At 44.7% G+C, this 20,702-nt stretch overlaps 1 protein-coding gene across 1 annotated transcript in view; it reads right to left on the bottom strand.

The window, feature by feature from the left end:
- Positions 1-11,624, bottom strand: part of mrpl39 (mitochondrial ribosomal protein L39) — a 36,184-nt gene extending 24,560 nt beyond the window's left edge. The window contains exons 1-3 of the mRNA XM_068041259.1: positions 11,378-11,624; positions 3,530-3,736; positions 1,440-1,579 (exon numbers count right to left, since the gene is read on the bottom strand). Coding sequence (XP_067897360.1) covers positions 1,440-1,579; positions 3,530-3,736; positions 11,378-11,420 — 390 coding nt within the window. The 5' untranslated portion in view covers positions 11,421-11,624. The remainder of the gene's footprint in view (positions 1-1,439; positions 1,580-3,529; positions 3,737-11,377) is intronic.
- Between the last annotated feature and the right edge of the window lie 9,078 nt (positions 11,625-20,702).

Raw genomic sequence — 20,702 nt, 5'->3', positions numbered from 1 at the left:
GAATGTGGAACAAGCCAGCATTCCATTCCCCCACTGTGGGTGGCTTCTAAGATGAAAGGAATCCACAAAAAAAAGTCACATGACCAACCTGCTTGCCCAGGTTTGGTTCTGAACTGCTCACAGAACAGTTTTGGTCAGACCGCAACTGAATTTGAAGAGCCTCTCTCCTGCTCATGAATTTCCAGATCCACTGAAGACACTTAAACCTCAAGAGAGAAGACTCCTGTTTCGAAACAAGTTTGAAAGCGTCCACTGGGCCCCAACGAAGTGGCAAGATTTAACTGCAATCAAAGACTCTACATCGAACGCAAAGGATAGTAAATAAACCCCAGCTATTGCTTCAAACTTATCCCCCTCATTCTTTCTACTTTTCTGTTTCTATCTGCGTTTGTGTTTATCGCATATTCGTAGTAGTTTTAACCAAATTAGAGTTTTAGGGTTAATAGATTTAAACAAGAAAGGTGTAAGTTTAAGAAAACCTATCTGGTTGATTTCTTTGCCTTACAGCTGGAGAGCAATGAACAAGGATTCACTGAGGGGGAGCTAAAAACACGGTATTTTAAAAATTAAACCCTGTGACAGTCAAACCAGGCAAAGGCTGCGAGGAAACCCCTAGACCCCTTTCTCACTTGGTCGTGATAACATAAATATAATGGTGCAGCACTGGAACATATATAACATTGGGGGAGGGGAGTGGAACTAGGAAAATGGATAGAAAGCTACCTTTGTAAGCAGTTAGTTGTTTGAATATAAAAGAGTTGCTAAACATAAGAATTAGAGTGGGAGTGTGGTGAGCAGCATCCATTTAAAGTGGTGACACCACAACAGGAAAATTTAGTGGATAATTCAAGTGCAGACTCATCAAAATGATTGCAGCAAAATATGTGTATGAATTTTTCATATTTTGTTCAATTCAACTGCAGAAAAATAAAATGTAGACTTATCTTTCCCAGCTTGGATTGTCTATGGAGACAGCACTTTGGGCTGTACTAGTAGTTATAGGCTTGTTACTGGTAGCGGCTGTAGTGAGAGCTATTTGTCGTGATGAATTAGCAGCAATGAGCGCAATGTCTATTGCCAGAACATTTCTGCTGCCTTCTTTTATTAAGCTCCCTTTTTCTCTCTGAAGAAGCCAGGCTACAGCTGACAAGGTCGCTATGGAAGGGGGCGGGTGCAGAGCAGCAACAATTATCATCTCCATAGTCATCACCTGTCAAAACACATCTAGAAATTACAGTCGAACAAATTGGTTTTGTGGCAACACCCTCCCCGGCAATTGATTTAAGCAAAATAAAACATTCCCCAATGGTTCCATCATTCAGTAAAGCAGCCACAAGTATGGAACTGAGTCAGGAGGATCCCAGGTTTGATTTCTGCCTGTTCAGCTAGCTGATCTCTGTCCACAACATCACAATGGAACAGTAGGGTAGGGTCTTTACCTTATTAACTTCTTCTGGGTTCTCATCCTTGAAAGTGAGGAACTGGATGTCGCATGATTTGTTGAGGGGTTTATACATATCCCAGATTTCCCCATCCACGAGTGCAAGTATGGAACGCCTTACAAACCATTCACTCATATCTGTGCAGAGGGACAAGAAGTGTTTGAAGAGATTACAAAATGGAGCAGCTGACACTTCTAAAGGCATGGAGGATCAATGTTACAAACACCCTGCATTTATGCATTTCTTTTAACATAGTAAAACATCAAGGTGCTTCACAGGAGCTTAATCAGAGCAAAATTTGACACCGAGCCACAGAGAGAGATATTCGGACAGATAACCAAATGCTTGGTCAAAGAGATAGGTTTGAAGGAGGAGAAAAGCAGAGAGGCAGAGGTTTAGGGAGGGAATTCCAAAGTTTAGCGCCGAGGCAGCTGAAAGCACAGCCACCAATGGTGCAGCCATGAAAATCGGGGATGCACAAGAGCTCAGAACTGGAGGAGTGCAGAGATCGTGGAGGGTTGGAGGAGGTATGGTGGGGCGAGGCCATTGATGGGTTTGAACACAACGGTGAGAATTTTCAAATGTAAGTGTTGCCAGAACAGGGGCTAATGTAGGTCAACCAGTACAGTAGGGTGAAATTGTAGGCATCACTGCTTCAAGGCAGGTGCAAGGGCTGGACATACAGTGGAGAACTAGGGACAAACAAGACATCAATCTCTATTAAGGAAGCATGATGCAGTTTCGGTTTCAAAAATCAGCAACAAAAATACATGGAAACGGGGAAGGGACCTGACTGCATCTGAAATGGAGACAGGTTAGTACTTTGGGAGTGACCTCCCTCCTCCCGTTTGCCGGGGTTTTACTGTGACCTCTAACCTTCTCATTTCAGATGCTGCACAATCCGTTCTCAGCTTTAGCCCCTTCAACGAGTTCAAATCTCAACACTGGAAAGAGCACAGACAAGAGAAAAAATGCTGATCACTTCCCCCGCTGCAACTGCAACTTCATGAATGCATCTGTTCTTGCAAATCATCACCCCACATCTAACCTCCCATTTCTCTCCAGAGTCCTTGAAAGCATCGTCACCTCCAAAATCAGTACCCATGTTCTTTGGAACCTTTCCACGCCCTGCCAGAGAACTAAAATGGCCCTAATCAAAGTCACAAATGACATCCTCTGTGAATCTGACAATGGCACATTTTTCCTCCTATCTCTCTGCAGCCTTTGACACAATCAACTTCATCCTCCTCCAACATCTCTTCTGCTGTCCAGCACAGTGGGACTGCTCTTGCTCAGTTCCATTCTTGCCCATCAAACCAAAGCCGAAGAATTTCCAGCAATGGCTTCTCACCCTGTGACCTCTGCTGTATTTTAAGAACCTATACTTGCCCCCCTGCTCTTCCTCATCTACATGCTTCCCTTGGCAGCATCATTAGACCTGGGGCCAGCTTTCACAAGTACATTGACAACACTCAGCCCTACCTCTCCATCATCTCTCTGTCCCCTGTCTGTGCCAACAGATTGCTTATCCAGTCTGAGATCAGCCATAATTGCCTCCAATTAAACATTAAGACTGAGGCCTTTATCTTCAGCCCCCACCACAATCATATTCTTGACACTGATGTCAAACCGCTCCTCAGACAATTTTTCAAGTTCAACCAGACGGTTCACAATCTTCATGTCCTATTTGACAACGAGCTCAAAAAACTCCACCAAAAAAAAACCAGCTCCTTCTATCTCCATAGCATCTCCTGCCTCAGCCCATCTGCTGGTAAAACTCTCATCCATGCCTTCATTAGCTTCAGTCTTGATTGTTCCAATGCTCACCTGACCAGCCTCCCATCCTCCACCCTCTAAACTTCAGCTCATTTGAAACTCTCTGCTCAGCCACTATCCCATACCAAGTCCTGCTCCACCATCACACCTCTGTTACCATGCCTACAATGGCTTTCGGTTCCCCAATGTCTCCAATATAAAATTCTCATCCTCTCATGGCCTTGCTCCTCCCTTTCGGCAAACTGGAAGAACCCAGTGACGGGCACTCTCAAAACTTAAACTGTTTTCTAATTTATCAACCAGCTACTTACGCATGGCACAGTTGTAGGGAGTGGAAAGGCCCTTGTTCATGATGAAGACCGTTCCAGGATCGGGCATTCCCACATGTTTAACTTCAATTTTCTCAATCCGTGGGACCAGGACTCGCTGTCTGGCTTTCTCCTGGTCAAACAGTTCACTGCGCTTCTGAAGCAGCTCTGTGCTTGCCAGCCTCAAGTGTGCAGATGTTGAAAGAAATCCTGGATAGAAAACACAAAAGGCTGTTCACAGAGTTGTAACAGGACGGAGGAGGCCATTTGGCCCATCATGCTCTTTGAAAGAGCTGTCCAATTAGATCCACTTTCATTGCAGCAGCTTTTTCGGGAGCAGAGAGTGCGAGCGTGTGAGCAGCTGGGAAGGTCAGTTTAAAATAAATTTAATTTCCTTTTGTTTTCGGCGGAGACCAGGGGGCTGCTGGGTAAGTAAAACCCTATATATTTGGGCCATTTAAAATAACTTGCCTTTCATTGCAGCAGCTTTTACGGGAGCAGAGAGTGCGAGCGAGTGAGCAGCTGGGAAGGTCAGTTTAAAGTAAACTTAATTTCCTTTTGTTTTTGGCGGAGACCAGGGGGCTGCTGGGTAAGTAAAACCCTATATATTTGGGCCGTTTAAAATAACTTGCCTTTCATTGCAGCAGCTTTTTCGGGAGCAGAGAGTGCGAGCGAGTGAGCAGCTGGGAAGGTCAGTTTAAAGTAAACTTAATTTCCTTTTGTTTTCGGCGGAGACCAGGGGGCTGCTGGGTAAGTAAAACCCTATATATTTGGGCCGTTTAAAATAACTTGCCTTTCATTGCAGCAGCTTTTTCGGGAGCAGAGAGTGCGAGCGAGTAAGCAGCTGGGAAGTCAGTTTAAAGTAAACTTAATTTCCTTTTGTTTTCGGCAGAGACCAGGGGGCTGCTGGGTAAATAAAACCCGATATATTTGGGCCGTTTAAAATAACTTGCCTTTCATTGCAGCAGCTTTTTCGGGAGCAGAGAGTGCGAGCGAGTGAGCAGCTGGGAAGGTCAGTTTAAAGTAAACTTAATTTCCTTTTGTTTTCGGCGGAGACCAGGGGGCTGCTGGGTAAGTAAAACCCTATATATTTGGGCCGTTTCTGAACCCAAGACACTACACCTGTAGTGTCTCCCACCTGCCCTCCTCCTCTAACCAAAAAAAAAAAGGACTTGGTGGTGTCTAGATAAGGTAAGGCTTTTTCTATTTCTCTTTTTTTTTAATCGTGTGACAGGTAAAAAACTTTTCATTCCTTTTTCATTTAACTAAGTTTAAGCTTAAGATTAAAAATGGCAGGAGATCTCAGACCCGTGACATGCTCCTCTTGCTCAATGTGGGAGCTCAGGGACATGGCTGATGTCCCTGACTCCTCCACGTGCAGGAAGTGTGTCCAGCTGCAGCTCTTGTTAGACCGCATGACGGCTCTGGAGCTGCGGATGGACTCACTTTGGAGCATCCGCGATGCTGAGGAGGTCGTGGATAGCACGTTTAGCGAATTGGTCACACCGCAGATTAGGATTGCTGAGGGAGAAAGGGAATGGGTGACCAAAAGGCAGAGAAAGAGCAGGAAGGCAGCGCAGGTGTCCCCTGCGGTCATCTCCGTCCACAACAGGTATACCGTTTTGGATACTGTTGAGGGAGATGGCTCACCAGGGGAAGGCAGCAGTAGCCAGGTTCATGGCACCGTGGCTGGCTCTGCTGTTCAGAAGGGCGGGAAAAAGAGTGGAAGGGCTATAGTCATAGGGGATTCGATTGTAAGGGGAGTAGATAGGCGGTTCTGTGGTTGAAAATGAGACTCCCGAATGGTATGTTGCCTCCCAGGTGCACGGGTCAGGGATGTCTCAGATCGGCTGCAGAACATTCTGAAGGGGGAGGGTGAACAGCCAGTTGTCGTTGTGCACATAGGCACCAATGATATAGGTAAAAAACGGGATGAGGTCCTACAAGCAGAATTTAGGGAGTTAGGAGCCAAGTTTAAAAAGTAGGACCTCAGAGGTAGTAATCTCCGGATTGCTACCAGTGCCACGTGATAGTCAGAGTAGAAATGAAAGAATAGTCAGGATGAATGCGTGGCTTGAGAGATGGTGCAGGAGGGAGGGGTTCAGATTTTTGGGACATTGGGACCGGTTCTGGGGGAGGTGAGACTATTACAAATTGGACGGTCTACACCTGGGCCGGACTGGAACCAATGTCCTTGGGGGTGCTTTTGCTAACACTGTTGGGGAGGGTTTAAACTAATGTGGCAGGGGGATGGGAACCAAATGAGGTCAGTAGAGAGTAAGGATGTAGTAACTAAAGCCTGTAAGGAACTAGATAATGAAATCAGCGTGACTAAGGGAAAGAGGAGGCAGGGAGCAGATGATGAAAGCAAAGGGACTGGTGGTCTGAGGTGTATTTGTTTTAATGCAAGAAGTGTGGTAGGTAAGGCAGATGAACTTAGGGCTTGGATTAGTACCTGGGAGTATGATGTTATTGCTATTACTGAGACTTGGTTGAGGGAAGGGCATGATTGGCAACTAAATATCCCAGGATACCGATGCTTCAGGTGGGATAGAGAGGGAGGTAAAAGGGGTGGAAGAGTTGCATTACTGGTCAAAGAGGATATCACAGCTGTGCTGAAGGAAGGCACTATGGAGGACATGAGCTGTGAGGCAATATGGGCAGAACTCAGAAATAGGAAGGGTGCGGTAACAATGTTGGGGCTGTACTACAGGCCTCCCAACAGCGAGCGTGAGATAGAGGTACAAATATACAAACAGATTATGGAAAGCTGCAGGAGCAACAGGGTGGTGGTGATAGGAGATTTTAATTTTCCCAACATTGACTGGGATTCACTTAATGTTAGAGGTCTAGATGGAGCAGAATTTGTAAGGAGCATCCAGGAGGGTTTTCTAGAGCAGTATGTAAATAGTCCAACTCGGGAAGGGGCCATACTGGACCTATTGTTGGGAAATGAGCCGGGCCAGGTGGTTGACGTTTCAGTAGGGGACTATTTTGGGAATAGTGATCACAATTCCGTAAGTTTTAGAATACTCATGGACAAAGACGAGAGTGGTCCTAAAGGAAGAGTGCTAAATTGGGGGAAGGCCAACTATACCAAAATTCGGCAGGAGCTGGGGAATGTAGATTGGGAGCAGCTGTTTGAAGGGAAATCCACATTTGATATGTGGGAGGCTTTTAAAGAGAGGTTGATTAGCGTGCAGGAGAGACATGTTCCTGTGAAAATGAGGGGTAGAAATGGCAAGATTAGGGAACCATGGATGACAGGTGAAATTGTGAGACTAGCTAAGAGGAAAAAGGAAGCATACATAAGGTCTAGGCGGCTGAAGAAAGGCGAAGCTTTGAAAGAATATCGGGATTGTAGGCACAATCTGAAACGAGGAATTAAGAGGGCTAAAAGGGGTCATGAAATATCTTTAGCAAACAGGGTTAAGGAAAATCCCAAAGCCTTTTATTCATATATAAGGAGCAAGAGGGTAACTAGAGAAAGGATTGGCTCACTGAAGGACAAAGGAGGAAAGTTATGCGTGGAGTCAGAGAAAATGGGTGAGATTCTAAACGAGTACTTTGCATCGGTATTCACCGAGGAGAGGGATATGACGGATGTTGAGGTTAGGGACAGATGTTTGATTACTCTAGGTCAAGTCGGCATAAGGAGGGAGGAAGTGTTGGGTATTCTAAAAGGCATTAAGGTGGACAAGTCCCCAGGTCCGGATGGAATCTATCCCAGGTTACTGTGGAAAGCGAGAGAGGAAATAGTTGTGGCCTTAACAGAGATCTTTGCAACATCCTTAAACACGGGTGAGGTCCCGGAGGACTGGAGAATTGCTAATGTTGTCCCCTTGTTTAAGAAGGATAGCAGGGATAATCCAGGTAATTATAGACCGGTGAGCCTGATGTCAGTGGTAGGGAAGCTGCTGGAAAAGATACTGAGGGATAGGATCTATTCCCATCTGGAAGAAAATGGGCTTATCAGTGATAGGCAACATGGTTTTGTGCAGGGAAGGTCATGTCTTACCAACTTAATAGAATTCTTTGAGGAAGTGACAAAGTTGATTGATGAGGGAAGAGCTGTAGATGTCATATACATGGACTTCAGTAAGGCGTTTGATAAGGTTCCCCATGGTAGGCTGATGGAGAAAGTGAAGGCGCATGGGGTCCAAGGTGGACTAGCTAGATGGATAAAGAACTGGCTGGGCAACAGGAGACAGAGTAGCAGTGGAAGGGAGTTTCTCAAAGTGGAGACGTGTGACCAGTGGTGTTCCACAGGGATCCGTGCTGGGACCACTGTTGTTTGTGATATACATAAATGATTTGGAGGAAAGTATAGGTGGTCTGATTAGCAAGTTTGCAGACGACACTAAGATTGGTGGAGTAGCAGATACTGAAGGGGACTGTCAGAATACAGCAGAATATAGATAGACTGGAGAGTTGGGCAGAGAAATGGCAGATGGTGTTCAATCAGGGAAAATGCGAGGTGATGCATTTTGGAAGATCCAATTCAAGAGTGAACTATACAGTAAATGGAAAAGTCCTGGGGAAAATTGTTGTACAGGGAGATTTGGGTGTTCAGGTCCATTGTTCCCTGAAGGTGGCAACGCAGGTCAATAAAGTGGTCAAGAAGGCATACGGCATACTTTCCTTCATCGGACGGGATATTGAGTACAAGAGTTGGCAGGTCATGTTACAGTTGTATAGGACTTTGGTTCGGCCACATTTGGAATACTGCGTGCAGTTCTGATCGCCACATTACCAAAAGGATGTGGATGCTTTGGAGAGGGTGCAGAGGAGATTCACCAGGATGTTGCCTGGTATGGAGGGCGCTAGCTATGAAGAGAGGTTGAGTAGATTAGGATTATTTTCATTAGAAAGACGGAGGTTGAGGGGGGACCTGATTGAGGTGTACAAAATCATGAGAGGTATAGACAGGGTGGATAGCAAGAAGCTTTTTCCCAGAGTGGGGGATTCAATTACAAGGGGTCACGAGTTCAAAGTGAAAGGGGAAAAGTTTAGGGGGGATATGCGTGGAAATTTCTTTACGCAGAGGGTGGTGGGTGCATGGAACGCTTTGCCAGCGGAGGTGGTAGACGCGGGCACGATAGCGTCTTTTAAGATGTATCTAGACAGATACATGAATGGGCAGGAAGTAAAGAGATACAGACCCTTAGAAAATAGGCGACAGGTTTAGATAGAGGATTTGGATCGGCGTAGGCTTGGAGGGCCGAAGGGTCTGTTCCTGTGCTGTAATTTTCTTTTGTTCTTTGTTCACTCTCCTACTCTTTCCTCCTGCAAATTCGTCCTCTTCAAGTACATTTCCAATTCCCTTTTGTAAGTTATTTTTGAATCTGCTTCTATCACCCTTTCAGGCAATGCAGTCCAGATCACCATAACTTGCTGCATTTAAAAAATGCGTTACCTCCCCTCTGGTTCTCTTACCAATTATCTTAAATCTGTGTCCTCTGGTTTCTAAGCGTCCTGCCAGTTGGAACAGTTTCTCACTATCTACCGATCAAAACCTTTCATAGTACCAGGTGGCACCCTGTTATTGCCATGGCAATAGCAGCAATGGACGTAGAATTCTCTCTCCATGGTCCAAATATTAACCATAACTCGGCAAATTACCCCCTACAACATCAGAATGCATGGCTTTAAAATTACGTCTGCATGCCCTGGTCCAATTAACTCTCTCTCTAACCCTACTTTTATATCTCCATTATATAAATTCATATGTTGACATTTAATTTGGGAATTGCCCACATAAACCTGTCATACTATAATTGAAGATGATGGCATAACAGTAATGTCACTGAACTAGTAATCCAGAGGACCAGGCAAATGCCCTGGGGACACAGGTTCAAATCCCACCATGCCAGCTGGTGGAATTTAAATTGAATTAATAAATTCAATTGATTTTTTAAAATCTGGAATTGAAAGCTGGTCTCAGTGCTGGTGCCATGAAACTATCGATTGTCATAAAAACACATCTGGTTCACTAATGTCCTTTAGGGAAGGACACCTGCAGTCCTTATCTGCTCTGGCCTACATGCGATTCCAGACCACAACAATGTGGATGACTATTCACTTGGCTCTGAAATGATCTAGCGAGTCACTCAGTTAGGCAATTAGGGACAGGCAGCAAATGCTGGCCTTGCCAGCGACGCCTACATCCATGAAAGAATAAAAAGAAATGACACAATCTGCCAGCAGTGGCACTGCATCAGCTGCACTAGCAAGAAGGTTTAATGACAGCACAAATATCAGGCATTGACTATCTCCAACAAGAGAGAATCTAACCATCTTCCCTTGACATTATCATCACTGAATCCCCCATCATGGTACGTATCTTAATGAATACTTTGTGTCTGTCTTCACAAAAGACGGGGACCATGCAGTTATTGTAGTTAAGGAGGAGGAGGAGTGTGAAGTATTGGATGTGATAAACATAGGGAGAGGGGAAGTATTAATGGGATTAGCATCCTTGAAAATTGATACATCACCAGGGCCAGATAAAATGTGTCCTAGGCTTTTAAAAGAAGCAAGAGAGGAAATAGTAGAAGGTCTGACCATCATTTTCCAGTCCTCACTGGATACAAGTGTGGTACTGAAGTATTGGAGAACTGCTAACATTGTGCCACTGTTTAAAAAGGGAGCGCAGGATAGACCAAATAATTACAGGCCAGTCAGTCTAACCTTAGTAGTGGGCAAATTATTAGAATCTATTCTGAGACAGGATAAACTGTCACTTAGGAAGGCACAGGTTAATCAAGGATAGTCAGCATGGATTTGTTAATGGAAGATCTTGTTTGACCAACTTCGTCAAATTTTTTGAAGAAGTAACAAGGAAGATAGATCAGGGTAGTGCAGTTGATGTGGTCTACATAGATTTTAGCAACGCTTTTGACAAGGTCCCATGTGGCAGACTGGTTTAAAAAATCCCATGGATCCAGGGAAATGCAACAACGTGGATACAAAATTGGCTCAGTGGCAAGAAACAAAGGGTAATTGTTGACGGGTGTTTTTGTGACTGGAAGGCTGTTTCTAGTGGCATTCCACACCACAGGGCTCAGTACTGGATTCCCTGCTTTTTGTGGTATATATTAACAATTTGGACGTAAATGTAAGGGGCGTGATCCAGAAGTTTGCAGACAACACATAGACTGGCCATGTGGTATTGTGCATAATTTTAAGTACTACACTTTAGGAAAGGTATCAAGACCTTGGGTGAATACAGAGGAGGATTATCAAAGTGATAAAGGGGAGAGAGTTCAGTTATATAGAGAAGTTCATATATTTTCCTGAAAGCAGCAGTTAAAGGGTAACCTTTATTGTACTGAAAATTATGGTGCGCGTTGATAGAGAAAGTAGGGAGAAACTATTTCCTACGGCAAATGTGGCAGAGGTCACATTGGCAAAAGAATTCGAGGAGAAATGAGGAGATTTTTTTTTCCACAGAGTATTATTATCTGGAATGCACTGCCTGAAAAAGTGATGGAAACAGATTCCATTGAAACTTTGAAAAGGCAATTGGGCAGGTACACGAAGAGAACTAATTTGCAGGGCTATGGCGATTAGCTGGAGAATGGTAATAAACTGGGCAGTTGTTTTAAAGAGCCAGCAAAAGCGCCATGGGCCGAATGGCTTCATCCTGTACTGTATTTCTGTGATCGTACGTGTTGTCTTGTATAAACTATATTAATGAACATATTTCACATTGCAGATTGTAGTTATATGTACTATTACTGTTTGTATTGCACATTATAGATTGTACTACATGTGGTAAACTTCAAAGAAATCCTCCAGCATCAGAAGCGAGGGAAGAACTGAAGCCGGAATCAAATGACTGATACTCACTGTCACACGGACCCAAAACCCGGCGAACACAGTGAGCAGCCATGGTGATGAAGTTGGGGCAAAAAAAATGCCGAATCACAGGAAAAATAAACAAAATAACGCAATTGATCGCCCGCAGAAACAGGCCGCTAACGACCCGCTATCGCCACCTGTACGCCGGGCCGCTGAAACTTGCTTAAACCTATCCGCTCCTCCTGTCGGGTAACCCACAGCACCTTCACGTCAGATTCGCGGACGCGGCGACTGAACGTCACGGGCACGTAAAGATGCGGATGGCGTCATCCCACCCGCCCTGCTCGATTACTGGGCGGGGCCAGATGCCCCTCAGTCTGTCATTCACAAGTTCCAGTGCAGCTGCAATGTGTCGGGGAACTGGTGGGTAGATGACACTTTCTTTGGAAGGGGGAAAAAAAAAATCATCTCTTGAGCACATAATCTGAGAAAGAACATTTATATAATAAAAGCAAAATACTGCAGATGCTGGAAATCTGAAATAAAAGCAGAAAGTGTAGGAAATACTCAGCAGGTCAGGCAGCATCTGTGGAGAGAGAAGCAGAGTTAACATTTCAGGTCTGTGACCTTGCATCAGAACTGGTAAAAGTTAGAAAAGAGTTAGGTTTTAAGCAAATGAATGGGATGGGGGCAGGTTGGTGGGGAAGAGAACAAAAGGGGAGGTGTGTGATAGGGCACAGGGCAGGAAAGATTAAATAATAAAGCTGTCCTGGGATAGCTCTTTCACCACAAGCTGCAACACACTCTTTGCCTTTGTCCCAGGACAGCTTTGTTATTTAATCTCTCCTGCCTTCGCTCCCTTCCCAACCATCCCCCTCCCCACACTCCCCACCCACTTAGAAACATAGAAAATAGGAGTAGGCCATTCGGCAACTCGAACCTTTTCCGCCATTCATTATGATCATGGCTGATCATCCAACTCAGTAACCGGTTCCTGCTTTTGCCCCATACCCTTTGATCTCTTTAGACCCAAGAGCGATATCCTTTTTGAAAACTTACAATGTTTTGGCTTCAACTACTTTCTGTGGTAGCGAATTCCACAGGTTCACCACTCTGTGGGTGAAGAAATTTCTCCTCATCTCAGTCCTGAAAGGTTTACCCCATATCCTTAGACTATGTCCCCTGGTTCTGGACTCCCCCACCATCGGGAACATCCTTCCTCCCTCTACCCTTCCAAGTCCTGTTAGAATTTTATAGATTTCTATGAGATCTCCCCTCACTCTTCTGAACTTCAGCGAATATAATCCTAACCGACTCAATCTCTCCTCATACGTCAGACCCGCCATCACACGAATCAGTCTGGTAAACTTTTGCTGCACTCCCTCTATAGCAAGAACATCCTTCCTCAGATAAGGAGACCAAAAGTGCACACAATATTCCAGGTGTGGCCTCACCAAGGCCCTGTACAATTGCAGCGACATCCCTGCTCCTGCACTCGAATCCTCTCGCTATGAAGGCCAACATACCATTTGCCTTTTTTATCGCCTGTTGCACCTGCATGCTTACCTTCAGCGACTGGTGTACAAGAACACCCAGGTTCTTGCTGCATATTCCCCTCTCTCAGTTTATAGCCTTTCTGATAATCTGCCTTCCTGTTTTTGCTACCAAAGTGGATAACCTCACATTTATCCACATTATACTGCATCTGCCATGCATTTGCCCACTCACTCAACTTGTCCAAATCACTCTGACGCTTCTCTGCATCTTCCTCACAACACATCCTCCCATCCAGTTTTGTATCATCTGCAAATTTGGAGATATTACATTTAGTTCCCTCATCTAAATCATTAATATATATTGTGAATAGCTGGGGTCCTAGCACCAATCCCTGCGGTACCCCACTAGCCTGCCATTCGGAAAAAGACCCATTTATCCCTACTCTTTGTTTCCTGTCTGCCAACCAATTTTCTATCCATCGCAGTACACTACCCCCAATCCCATGCGCTTTAATCTTACACGCTAATCTCTTATGTGGAACTTTGTCAAAAGCCTTCTGAAAGTCCAAATAAACCTCATCCACTGGCTCCCCCTCATCAACTCTACTAGTTACATCCTCGAACAATTCTAGCAGATTTGTCAAGCATGATTTCCCTTTCGTAAATCCATGCTGACTCTGCCCGATTCTACCACTGTTCTCTAAGTACTCTGCTATAAAATCTTTGATAATGGACTCTAGAATTTTCCCCACTACCGACATCAGGCTGACTGGTCTATAATTCCCTGCTTTCTCTCTACCTCCGTTTTTAAATAGTGGGGTTACATTAGCCACCCTCAAATCTGTAGGAACTGTTCCAGAGTCTATAGAATCTTGGAAGATGACCACTAATGCATCCACTATTTCTAGGCCCACTTCCTTAAGTACTCTGGGATGCATACCATCAGGCCCTGGGGATTTATCGGCCTTCAATACCATCAATTTCCCCAACACCATTTCTCTACTAATACTTTTTTCTTTCAGTTCCTCTCTCTTACTAAGCCCTGTGTTCCCCAACATTTCTGGTATGATATTTGTGTCCTCCTTTATGAAGACAGATCCAAAGTATGTATTTAGTTGGTCAGCCATTTCTTTGTTCCCCATAATAAATTCCCCTGTTTCTGACTGTAAAGGACCTGCATTTGTCTTCACCAATCTTTTTATCTTCACATACCTATAGAAACTTTTACAGTCAGTTTTTATGTTCCCCGCAAGTTTGCTCTCGTACTCTATTTTCCCCTTCTTATTCAATCCCTTGGTCCTCATTTGCTGAATTCTAAACTGTTCCCAATCCTCAGGTCTGCTGTTTTTTCTGGCAAATTTATATGCCTCTTCCTTGAATCGAATGCTATCTCTAATTTCCCTTTTAAGCCATGGTTTGGCTACCTTCCCCATTTTATTTTTGCGCCAGACAGGGATAAACCATTGTTGCAGTTCATCCGTGTGCTCTTTAAATGTTTGCCATTGCCTTTCCACCGTCGTCCCTTTAAGTAATGTTTCCCAATCCTTCATAGCCAACTCAAGCCTCATACCTTCGTAGTTTCTTTTACTAAGATTCAGGACCCTAGTCTCAGAATCAACTACGTCACTCTCCATCTTGATGAAGAATTCTATCATATAATGGTCGCTCATCCCCAAGGGGTCTCCCACCGCTAGATTGTCAATTATTCCTCTCTCATTACACAATACCCAGTCTAGGATGGCCTGTTCTCTAGTTGGTTCCTCAACATATTGGTCCAGAAAACCATCCCGTATACACTCCAAGAATTCCTCCTGTACGGTATTGTGACTAATTTGATTTGCCCAATCTATATGCAGATTAAAATCACCCATAATTACAGATGTTCCTTTATCGCATGCATCTCTAATTTCCTGTCTAATGCCATTCCCAACATCACCACCACAGTTTGGGGGTCTATATACAACCCGCACTAACGTTTTTCACTTGCTTAAACCTTCATTCTTTTCTAACCTTTGCCAGTTCTGATGAAAGGTCACAGACCTGAAATGTTAACTCTGCGTCTCTCTCCACAGATGCTGCTTGACCTGCAAAGAACATTTATGTATCACCTGTCACATCCTGAGAATGGTCCAGAAGCACTTTACATGATTTACTTTTTGAAGTGAAGCTTTGCAATTACACAGAACAAGGTCGCACAAGCAGTAGTTAATCTTTTTTTTGCGGGGTGGGGGGAATGTTGGTTGAGGAGGGAATGTTGCCTGGGCAAACAGGGAACTTTCTTGCTCTTTGAGTTGTGCCATGGGATTTTTAACATCCATTGCAGCAGCTTTTTCGGGAGCAGAGTGTGAGCGAGTGAGCAGCTGGGAAGGTCAGTTTGAAAGTAAATTTAATTTCCTTTTGTTTTTCGGCGGAGGCCAGGGGGCTGCTGGGTAAGTAAAACACTATATATTTGGGCGGTTTAAAATAACTTTCCTTTCATTGCAGCAGCTTTTTCGGGAGCAGAGTGTGAGCGAGTGAGCAGCTGGGAAGGTCAGTTTGAAAGTAAATTTAATTTCCTTTTGTTTTTCGGCGGAGGCCAGGGGGCTGCTGGGTAAGTAAAACACTATATATTTGGGCGGTTTAAAATAACTTTCCTTTCATTGCAGCAGCTTTTTCGGGAGCAGAGTGTGAGCGAGTGAGCAGCTGGGAAGGTCAGTTTGAAAGTAAATTTAATTTCCTTTTGTTTTTCGGCGGAGGCCAGGGGGCTGCTGGGTAAGTAAAACACTATATATTTGGGGGGTTTCTGAACCCGAGACACCACACTTGTCGTGTCTCCCACCCGCCCTCCTCCTCTAACCAAAAAAAAAGGACTCGGTGGGGTGTTTATAAGGTAAGGCTTTTTCGATTTCTCTGGTTTTATTGTGATTGGTAAAAACTTTTCGTTCCTTTTTCATTTAACTAAGTTAAGCTTAAGGTTAAAAATGGCAGGAGATCTCAGACCCGTGTCATGCTCCTCTTGCTCAATGTGGGAGCTCAGGGACATGGCTGATGTCCCTGACTCCTTCACGTGCAGGAAGTGTGTCCAACTGCAGCTCTTGTTAGACCGCATGACGGCTCTCGAGCTGCGGATGGACTCACTTTGGAGCATGCGCGATGCTGAGGAGATCGTGGATAGCACGTTTAGTGAATTGGTCACACCGCAGATTAGGATTGCTGAGGGAGAAAGGGCATGGGTGACCAAAAGGCAGAGAAAGAGCAGGAAGGCAGCGCAGGAATCCCCTGCGGTCATCTCCCTCCAAAACAAGTATACCCTTTTGGATACTGTTGAGGGAGATGGCTCACCAGGGGAAGGCAGCAGTAGCCAGGTCCATGGCACCGTGGCTGGCTCTGCTGTTCAGAAGGGCGGGAAAAAGAGTGGAAGGGCTATAGTCGTAGGGGATTGGATTGTAAGGGGAGTAGATAGGCGGTTCTGTGGTCGAAAACGAGGCTCCCGAATGGTATGTTGCCTCCCAGGTGCACGGGTCAGGGATGTCTCAGATCGGCTGCAGAACATTCTAAAGGGGGAGGGTGAACAGCCAGTTGTCATTGTGCACATAGGCACTAATGATATAGGTAGAAAACGGGATGAGGTCCTACAAGCAGAGTTTAGGGAGTTAGGAGCCAAGTTAAAAAGTAGGACCTCAGAGGTAGTAATCTCAGGATTACTACCAGTGCCACGTGGTAGTCAGAGTAAAAATGAAAGAATAGTCAGGATGAATGCGTGGCTTGAGAGATGGTGCAGGAAGGAGGGGTTCAGATTTTTGGGACATTGGGACCGGTTCTGGGGGAGGTGGGACTATTACAAATTGGACGGTCTACACCTGGGCCGGACTGGAACCAATGTCCTTGGAGGTGCTTTTGCTAACGCTGTTGGGGAGGGTTTAAACTAATGTGGCAGGGGGATGGGAACCAATTGAGGTCAGTTGACAGTAAGGAGGTAGTAACAAAAGCCTGTAAGGAACTAGATAATGAAGTCAGTGTGACTAAGGGGAAGAGCAGGCAGGGAGCAGATGATAAATTTAATGGGACTGGTGGTCTGAGGTGCATTTGTTTTAATGCAAGAAGTGTAGTAGGTAAGGCAGATGAACTTAGGGCTTGGATTAGTACCTGGGAGTATGATGTTATTGCTATTACTGAGACTTGGTTGAGGGAAGGGCATGATTGGCAACTAAATATCCCAGGATATTGATGCTTCAGGCGGGATAGAGAGGGAGGTAAAAGGGGTGGAGGAGTTGCATTACTGGTCAAAGAGGATATCACAGCTGTGCTGAAGGAGGGCACTATGGAGGACTCGAGCAGTGAGGCAATATGGACAGAACTCAGAAATAGGAAGGGTGCGGTAACAATGTTGGGGCTGTACTACAGGCCTCCCAACAGCGAGCGTGAGATAGAGGTACAAATATGTAAACAGATTATGGAAAGATGTAGGAGCAACAGGGTGGTGGTGATAGGAGATTTTAATTTTCCCAACATTGACTGGGATTCGCTTAGTGTTAGAGGTCCAGATGGAGCAGAATTTGTAAGGAGCATCCAGGAAGGTTTTCTAGAGCAGTATGTAAATAGTCCAACTCGGGAAGGGGCCATACTGGACCTGGTGTTGGGGAATGAGCCCGGCCAGGTTGTTGAAGTTTCAGTAGGGGACTACTTTGGGAATAGTGATCACAATTCCGTAAGCTTTAAAATACTCATGGACAAAGACGAGAGTGGTCCTAAAGGAAGAGTGCTAAATTGGGGGAAGGCCAACTATACCAAAATTCGGCAGGAGCTGGGAAATGTAGATTGGGAGCAGCTGTTTGAAGGTAAATCCACATGTGATATGTGGGAGGCTTTTAAAGAGATGTTGATTAGCGTTCAGGAGAGACATGTTCCTGTGAAAATGAGGGATAGAAATGGCAAGATTAGGGAACCATGGATGACAGGTGAAATTGTGAGACTAGCTAAGAGGAAAAAGGAAGCATACATAAGGTCTAGGCGGCTGATGAAAGACGAAGCTTTGAAAGAATATCGGGAATGTAGGACCAATCTGAAACGAGGAATTAAGAGGGCTAAAAGGGGTCATGAAATATCTTTAGCAAACAGGGTTAAGGAAAATCCCAAAGCCTTTTATTCATATATAAGGAGAAAGAGGGTAACTAGAGAAAGGATTGGCCCACTAAAGGACAAAGGAGGAATGTTATGCTTGGACTCAGAGAAAATGGGTGAGATTCTAAACGAGTACTTTGCATCGGTATTCACCGAGGAGAGGGACATGACGGATGTTGAGGTTAGGAACAGATGTTTGATTACTCTCGGTCAAGTCGGCATAAGGAGGGAGGAAGTGTTGGGTATTCTAAAGGGCATTAAGGTGGACAAGTCCCCAGGTCCGGATGGGATCTATCCCAGGTTACTGAGGGAAGCAAGAGAGGAAATAGCTGGAGCCTTAACAGATATCTTTGCAGCATCCTTAAACACGGGTGAGGTCCCGGAGGACTGGAGAATTGCTAATGTTGTCCCCTTGTTTAAGAAGGGTAGCAGGGATAATCCAGGTAATTATAGACCGGTGAGCCTGACGTCAGTGGTAGGGAAGCTGCTGGAGAAGATACTGAGGGATAGGATCTATTCCCATTTGGAAGAAAATGGGCTCATCAGTGATAGGCAACATGGTTTTGTGCAGGGAAGGTCATGTCTTACCAACTTAATAGAATTCTTTGAGGAAGTGACAAAGTTGATTGATGAGGGAAGGGCTGTCGATGTCATATACATGGACTTCAGTAGGGCGTTTGATAAGGTTCCCCATGGCAGGCTGATGGAGAAAGTGAAGGCGCTTGGGGTCCAAGGTGTACTAGCTAGATGGATAAAGAACTGGCTGGGCAACAGGAGACAGAGAGTAGCAGTAGAAGGGAGTTTCTCAAAATGGAGACGTGTGACCAGTGGTGTTCCACAGGGATCCGTGCTGGGACCACTGTTGTTTGTGATATACATTAATGATTTGGAGGAAAGTATAGGTGGACTGATTAGCAAGTTTGCAGACGACACTAAGATTGGTGGAGTAGCAGATAGTGAAGGGGACTGTCAGAGAATACAGCAGAATATAGATAGATTAGAGAGTTGGGCAGAGAAATGGCAGATGGAGTTCAATCAGGGCAAATGCGAGGTGATGCATTTTGGAAGATCCAATTCAAGAGTGAACTATACAGTAAATGGAAAAGTCCTGGGGAAAATTGATGTCCAGAGAGATTTGGGTGTTCAGGTCCACTGTTCCCTGAAGGTGGCAACGCAGGTAAATAGAGTGGTCAAGAAGGCATACGGCATGCTTTCCTTCATCGGACGGGGCATTGAGTACAAGAGTTGGCAGGTCATGTTACAGTTGTATAGGACTTTGGTTCGGCCACATTTGGAATACTACGTACAGTTCTGGTCGCCACATTATCAAAAGGATGTGGATGCTTTGGAGAGGGTGCAGAGGAGGTTCACCAGGATGTTGCCTGGTATGGAGGGCGCTAGCTATGAAGAGAGGTTGAGTAGATTAGGATTATTTTCATTAGAAAGACGGAGGTTGAGGGGGGACCTGATTGAGGTGTACAAAATCATGAGAGGTATAGACAGGGTGGATAGCAAGAGGTTTTTTCCCAGAGTGGGGGTTTCAATTACTAGAGGACACGAGTTCAAAGTGAAAGGGGAAATGTTTAGGGGGGATATGCGTGGAAAGTTCTTTACGCAGAGGGTGGTGGGCACCTGGAACGCATGGCCAGCGGAGGTGGTAGATGCGGGCACGATGGAGTCTTTTAAGATGTATCTAGACAGATACATGAATGGGCAGGAAGAAAAGAGATACAGAACCTTAGAAAATAGGCGACATGTTTAGAGAGAGGATCTGGATCGGCGCAGGCTTGGAGGGCCGAAGGGCCTGTTCCTGTGCTGTAATTATCTTTGTTCTTTGTTCTTTGTTCATTGAAGCCATTAGAACAAGCTTAATGCCTCATCTGCAAAACAGCACCACCAACAAATCCTCCAATTCTGCAGCATAGATTGATTGCTCAAATCCCAGAAGTGGGGCTTGAACTAATCTTTTAATTCAAGAGAGCTACTACTGAACCAACATGTCAATCACACTTGATAATTCCCCTGCACGATTGAGGGAATATGCACAGTCAAACTTCAACTATATACATGGTCAAACTTCAAATGAGATGGTAAACTGAGGTTCTATCTGTAGACAGACATTAAAGATCCCGTGACACTATTTAGAGATTAGGCAGTACTCCCACCATAACATTCATGTCAATGTTAATAGCTCAATCAAAAGCAGATTATCGGGTCATTCATCTGATTGCACTACCACCACGCACCCCCCCCCCCTCCCCCCCACACCAACAAAATGAAAATGATCTTTCGCTGTATGCCATCTCAAGCACTCTCATGTTATCACAACTTTTATTTATATATTTATATTTAATGTAATAATACATCTCCCCTTAACCTATGTCCAAATCAGTCCTTCTCTGTAATGCATCTCATGCTTTCTCCACTATTATATCAAGCTGTAATGTGCCACCTTTATAGGTTGCTTTTGAATCTTAGGTTCTCATGTGTGGTGTTCTTGGGACTGGAGCAAGATTTAGCCAAGTTTAGTAAGAGCTATGAGGCAGAGACTGAAACAAAGGCATCATGCTGCTGAACATAATGGAGTTTTTTTTATTCTGTTTTTATTTTCACTTTCCCTTTGCTAGCATGTGTGTTCTGCAGCAGCCCCAAGTCTACACATTGCACATTGCAATTTCAAAACACTACATACTTCCCGTTCTTAGTAAATGAGAGACATAGCATGTTTTAGTGGTTTGTTTCCAAAAATGTGAACAACAAACTTAAACTTAAAATAA

The sequence above is a fragment of the Heterodontus francisci genome, chromosome 10 (assembly GCF_036365525.1).
Source record: "Heterodontus francisci isolate sHetFra1 chromosome 10, sHetFra1.hap1, whole genome shotgun sequence".
In the NCBI taxonomy this organism is placed as follows: domain Eukaryota; kingdom Metazoa; phylum Chordata; class Chondrichthyes; order Heterodontiformes; family Heterodontidae; genus Heterodontus; species Heterodontus francisci.
This window is presented reverse-complemented; position numbering and strand designations above follow the sequence as displayed.